General features: G+C 39.4%; 1 protein-coding gene across 1 annotated transcript; it reads right to left on the reverse strand.

Moving 5' to 3' along the window:
• Positions 1-1,636: 1,636 nt before the first annotated feature.
• On the reverse strand, positions 1,637-6,275 carry LOC138323428 (kelch-like protein 10). The gene is made up of 6 exons (XM_069268047.1): positions 5,182-6,275; positions 4,299-4,446; positions 3,050-3,219; positions 2,370-2,641; positions 2,141-2,232; positions 1,637-1,873 (listed from the first exon to the last, which is right to left on the reverse strand). Exons 1-6 carry the CDS (start codon positions 6,140-6,142, stop codon positions 1,711-1,713), a joined length of 1,806 nt encoding a protein of 601 aa, XP_069124148.1. The 5' UTR covers positions 6,143-6,275; the 3' UTR covers positions 1,637-1,710.
• Between the last annotated feature and the right edge of the window lie 399 nt (positions 6,276-6,674).

Here is a 6,674-nt window from a genome sequence, read left to right on the forward strand (position 1 = left end):
TTATGAAGACCAGAAGATATTGACATAGGAGTTTCAGAAAATATCTCAATCACAACATTGGTGTTTTTCCTGGCTTAATGAGTCCCTCCAAATTTTCTTATTCTCATCCTCAGTTGCTCATTGATATGCCGTTTCAGCGAGATGTACATTATCGCTTTCTCATCTTCTATGGTTCTCTTGGAGGTGTGGGCTTAATGCGCTCGCCACGAATTATTCTTTTTCTCAACTTTTCGTAACGTTTTTTTTTACTGTTATCCTCGTAATTTTCATAAGATGACTAAAGTTTTGTGAAAGTGACGTTTTAATTTATCTGACGCGCCGTTCGTAAACTTTTCAAATATTCCTCTCAATAACCGAAAAGCTCCTAGACTGCTATTTGGCCTGTAACATGCTGGTATTAAGAGCTAAATGTCTAAATGTATGACTTTGACTTTAATTCAATGTAACAGTTATCAAATCGTCAAGAATCTTAAAACCACTTCTTGTGAATAACTAGGACCCCTTAGAGATCTGATATTGGGCCTGTAACATGCTGGATGAAGGGTTATTAAGTTATAAGTTTGTTAAAATGAATGACCTTGACCATATTTCAAGGCCACGGGGATCAAAAAGGCTAATTCTTTAAACGACTTCTTGCAAATAACTAAGAGAGATCTGATATTGGGCCCATATCGTGCTGGCATGAAGGAGTACGAATTTTGATCAAATACATTATCTAGAGATAATGCTATGGAGACTTTACCAAAGCTGGAATAAAGGGCAACCAGATTGTTAAAAAGGTCAAAGGGGTCAAAATATTAAAATGACTTCTTGCGAATAACTAAGAGTCCTAGGGATCTGATATTGGGTCTGTAGCATGCGACTAGTGGAAGATAACCCATACACACAACTAGCTTCCATTGGGATGTAGGTTATCATTTACAGTAATAATAATACATTGAAAGACATTTCGTGTTATTCGATTCAGGTTATCAAGGCGATCCATATTAAGATTATTACAATGTGTATTGAGAGGGAAAATGGAAAATCAAAATCTTGCGATGACTGAATATAAAATACATTATACACATGTTTTAAGATTTATAAATATTAAAATGCCTTATATGGAGAAGCGTAAAATATCACTATAGATCATGTTTGCTATTTAGCCAACCGGAACACAACTTTATACACAGTTAGCTTCCTTTTAGTTTAAGTTTATTTTTACATTTTTGTATATGAAAATGTTGATTAAGCAATAACAACACATGAATAGTGTACATATCCGGCCTCTGGAAACAGTTCATAGGGTTGGTATATCTCTCCAGATATAAACATGATAGAAAACTTACAGTGGAATATAAGTGTACTTATGTATATATGTTGTAAAATTTAATGGTACATACAATGTACTCTACTTAACACAAATACTGTACTGATGAAAATTTCATTTCGTAGCATTTATTGATACTAATGACGCATATAAATGTAGGTCATGGACAGAATAACAGCAATAGGAGAATCCTGCATAGTTCACTTAATTGGCATAAGTATGGATTATGACGCCACCTGTTTGTGAGCGTTACACTTTGAAAAAATAAATAACTTAATCTCCAGGTACAAACTACTGACGAAACAAACAAAACCTAACCCCAAGAGTAGATAACTCTGTAATATACAAAACAGCGGTATACAACTCATTCGACAGGTTTGTTATGGACTTAACTAATATTAAAGTTCTTCGTCATCTGTTGTGGTTCCCTCTGCCGGATCTGGTTCCGAATCCTCGGCTGGTTTTACTGGACAATGGATGTATTTCTGAACGTTCGGCAGTCCTCGAACAACGCATGCGCTCAGCGCACTTCGGTATAGGTTCATATCCGTAGCATCAAACCTTCAATGTAAATAGGAGTTTGTCTGTTCGTTCATATGTGAACACCTGCATATTTACATATTCATCTTACAGTGAAGTTTCATTAAAATTAAAGCATAGGTTTAGGAGGAGATGCCACTACTTTTTTTTTCTACTGACGGGCGAACATGTTCTGCTTCTTTAATAGAACTTTTAATTCATACGGGACTGTTTGCTGCGTAAAACGTCAACATTGATAAATATCTAAAAGGTTTTGTTAAAAGAGACAAAATAAATCAGAAAACTTACCATTCGTTTGACATACTATCGAAGCATTCGACACTAAATATGGTGGTGACACCATTGAAGCCTCCGATGGCGAAGATCATATCGTCTATCACCTGAAATAAATACTCCAGTTTGAACTTGTATGTAACATATATGTTCCATACTATTATAGGTGATCCGTAATGTTTACACATTTTTCTGCTGACACAGTATTACATTATGGATTTGAGTTTCAATTAAAAGAGCGTACCTCGACTCCAAAGTTGCTTCTTGGGTTGTACATTTCTGATATGGTTTGCCATTTCGCAGATACTGGGTCGAATCGTTCAGCTGTGTTCATCCTGGAAAATCCGTTAAATCCTCCTAAGGCGTAGACATGTTCGTTGTACGATATGACCCCGACCCCACTTCGCTTATTGCGCATGGGCGTAATGGCGGTCCATTGGTCGGAGGTTGGATCGTAACACTCCGCCGTGTGTAGACACTCTCTTCCGTCAAATCCGCCACAGATGTACAGCTTACCTGGTAAAGAAGCGGCGTATGTTGTATAATGACACGGAATTTATCACATGGATATTGCATCGTAGAACTATCACAAATCAGGAAAACATTTTAAACCAGCGTTTTAATTTTGAATTCCACCACATAATCGGTTGAAGGTTGCATACTTAATGATTCAGCAAACCTTGTCAGATTTCTATTCTGTTTTTTGTGGGTTTTTTTTGCATATTACAGAGTTATCTTCCCTTGTGGGTAGGTATTGATCGTTACGTCATGTTTTTACGAGCGTAACGTCATGCTTTTCGGAGAAAACGACGTGGACTGTGTTCACAAAATAATGACGTCACAATGGATACCTACACGGACTAGTATACAAACACATCAACGGGCGGAGATAATCGGAATCTGCCGAGTTTTGCCGAATGTTACCTTGGAGTGAAGTGGCGCTGGCATCACTTCTTTCGTGGCCCATTGGAGTAACCATTGTCCATTGATTGTTGGCTGGATTGTATTTTTCCACTGTTCTCAGACGCTCGTGTCCATTGTAGCCACCCATAGCGTAGATCATGTCCCCAAGGACGGCTGTACTCACGTAACACCTGTAACATATTTCATCCTTTCACAGACCTTGACATGGTACCGTCGTACTCACGTAACACCAGATAATTTTATCCTTTTACCGACCTTGACATTGTATTATCGTACTCGCGACACTCCAGTTAATTTTATCCTGTTACCGACCTTGACATTGTATTGTCGTACTCACGTAACACCAGTTGATTCCATCCTGTTGCCGACCTTGTCATTAGATTGTCGTACTCACGTAACAACAGTTAATTCCATCCTTTTACCGGCCTTGACATTGTACCGTCGTACTCACGTAACACCAGTTAATTTCATACTGTTACCGACCTTTACATTGTACCGTCGTACTCACGTAACACCGGTTAATTTCATACTGTTGCCGACCTTTACATTGTACCGTCGTACTCACGTAACACCGGTTAATTTCATACTGTTACCGACCTTTACATTGTACCGTCGTACTCACGTAACACCAGTTAATTTCATACTGTTTTATACCGACCTTTACATTGTACCGTCGTACTCACGTAACACCGGTTAATTTCATACTGTTACCGACCTTGACATTGTACCGTCGTACTCACGTAACACCGGTTAATTTCATACTGTTACCGACCTTTACATTGTACCGTCGTACTCACGTAACACCGGTTAATTTCATACTGTTACCGACCTTGTCATTAGATTGTCGTACTCACGTAACAACAGTTAATTCCATACTGTTACCGACCTTGACATTGTACCGTCGTACTCACGTAACACCAGTTAATTTCATACTGTTACCGACCTTTACATTGTACCGTCGTACTCACGTAACACCGGTTAATTTCATACTGTTACCGACCTTTACATTGTACCGTCGTACTCACGTAACACCGGTTAATTTCATCATGTTAACGACCTTGGCATTAGATTGTCGTACTCACGTAGCACCAAATAATTTTATCCTGTTACCGACCTTGACATTGTATTGTCGTACTCACGTAAAACCAGTTAATTATATACTATTTGTAAACCATCTCGTGGAAGTCTGATAAGCTTACCAAAACAACTAGTTTCTGAATAACATAACCTTTGGAGATATAATACAAACCTTTTGGAGTGCATATTTGCGGCATCTGACCAGATCATGGTCAATGGGTTGAAACAGCGAACACTGTTGAAGTATTCTACACCGTCAAACCCTCCGATGACGTAGACATGTTTGTCCATGGTGACGGTGCCGTGGTAGGCGCGGTGAACTTTCAACAAAAACATAAAGTAAAAATTTCATTTTACTTTCTTTACAGACATATGATAAAGTTGCGATAATGTCTACTTATGTAACCCGCATTTATTAGCGTTAGTGACATGCTTGAACACCTAGAGTGGCCTAGCTTAGGGGTTAGAAGAAAAAATGCACGGCTTACTATGCTTTTCAAAATCACTCACGGCATAGTAGCTATTAAAAAAGACCAATACTTGACCTCACAGTTACGCCCTACCAGACACTCCCATACACTTGCATACCAAATACATTACTGTAGAACTGATTCTCGCAAACACTCATTCTTTCCCCGCACTATTCAAGACTGGAACTCTCTTCCGCAAGATCTTGTAATCTCAAAGTCGCTTGACTCCTTCAAAACTCGTCTCTCATCTCTAATTTAATTATTTTTCTTCTTTTCCCCTGTTCATAGCCACACCTTCAACAATATCGACATGATCTTCAATATGATGAAGTAGGTCGATTATTTGGTAGATGTAGAGATTTATTACTAATTTGATTGATATCTTGCACAATATACATGTATATAAATACACACGAGACGCATGTTAGGCACATGTCGAAAGATAATTAATTATGATTTCATTTTATATAGTTGCAATGGCTAATTGTTTTAAATTTGTTTGCTGAAAACCGTTGTGAAATACAATAAACGTAACTTAGTCACCCTCTACGTAACAGGACCATATACAACGAAGTAATTACTTACACGTGTCTGCTGTGTCACACACTATCCACTTGTCTGCCCGGGGGTCGTACGTCTCCATCACGTTCGTGGGGGACCCACCGCTCCAGCCACCCACCACAAACAGCACCTCATGTGGTATCCGCGGCCGCGCCAGGGGATTCTCAAGGTCAAGCGCCTTGTCGTTCATGTCCAGATCGTAGAGGAATTTCAGAGTCTCTATTACAACGGGTTTACAAAGGTCGCTTTCCTTTACATACGGATGACTTTTAACTTTCTCTGTGAAGTACTGTATAGATAGAAGTCCAAGGCGGACAGTCTTCAACAGTGCTGAAATATGGCATTTCCTGTTGGGGGAATCGTGATCGATCCAGCGGAGAAGGGCCATAAAAGCCATTTCCTCGTTTTTCACATTGAGATCGTCTGATGCTAAGATGTCAGAAACCTCATCAAATGTCAGCTGGAGAAACTCCGCACTTCTTGTGGCTACTTCACTAAAGTGAAGCATTAGATATCGGTAAGCCACCTTCTTCAAATTGTGACAAAAGTACATTTTAGAAAAATTATAAATACCTATACAGTTTTCTGGCTCGAGAGACTTAGCGAGGAACTGGCAGCAGGCGCGCACGAGACCGTTAACATGGAACTGGTCCGCCGCTGGGAGAAGTCTCTCAATGTTCTCGGCTGTAATTTTCGCTTCTCTGGTATATGCAAATTCCACGAAAATCTCCATGATGTCTGCGGTGATGCCAGGTATGACCACTTCCTTTCGGTCTGTGCTGCATACTTCCTGTGTGAATAAGGACCGGAAGTACGTACTGCTAGCCGACATCACTGCTCGATGTACTGGAAACTCGCGAGTCTCTGTCTTTATCACGACATCGCAAAGCTGTCCACATTGTCGGAGCTCTTCGTAAACAGTACACGAATGAGACTCCGTTGGTGTGTCCAGCCGTTCGTTAAGTGGACTTTCCACTACCTCCATGATATTTACGTTAATACATATTAATCACAGCTCGCACGGCAAAAATATCAAAATCCATCGCGTTTTTGGAACGATACACAGTTCTAACCAAGTCGCCAGGCAGCACGCAAAGTATTGTATGACGTCACAATGTAAAAATTATATGACGTCACAATGTATAATTTGTATGACGTCATAATGTAAAAGAGAAAAAGAGTGGTCCGTCGTGCATTTCATCTCACTAGTATCTCACCAGTCCCAGTCTAACGTTAACAGAAAGTATATCGGCTTATTCAGCTGTGTAGTAATATATACACATACGGTTAAAGGGACATGAACCTTAAATGATTTGTTCTGTACGCTTAGATATGGTTTCAGATGTTTATTGAACATTTTTTTACAATGATTGGTTATCTAAAATGACAGGAAAACGTGGGGAATACCTACCTCAAAATGATAAAAATAGACCGTCATATTCTATTTTTGGAACACAAAACGAAAGTTGGCCGAAAGCGAGGTTATAATGAACAACAAACTTGCTGACATGAAAAGG

The sequence above is a fragment of the Argopecten irradians genome, chromosome 5 (assembly GCF_041381155.1).
Source record: "Argopecten irradians isolate NY chromosome 5, Ai_NY, whole genome shotgun sequence".
Lineage (NCBI taxonomy): Eukaryota > Metazoa > Mollusca > Bivalvia > Pectinida > Pectinidae > Argopecten > Argopecten irradians.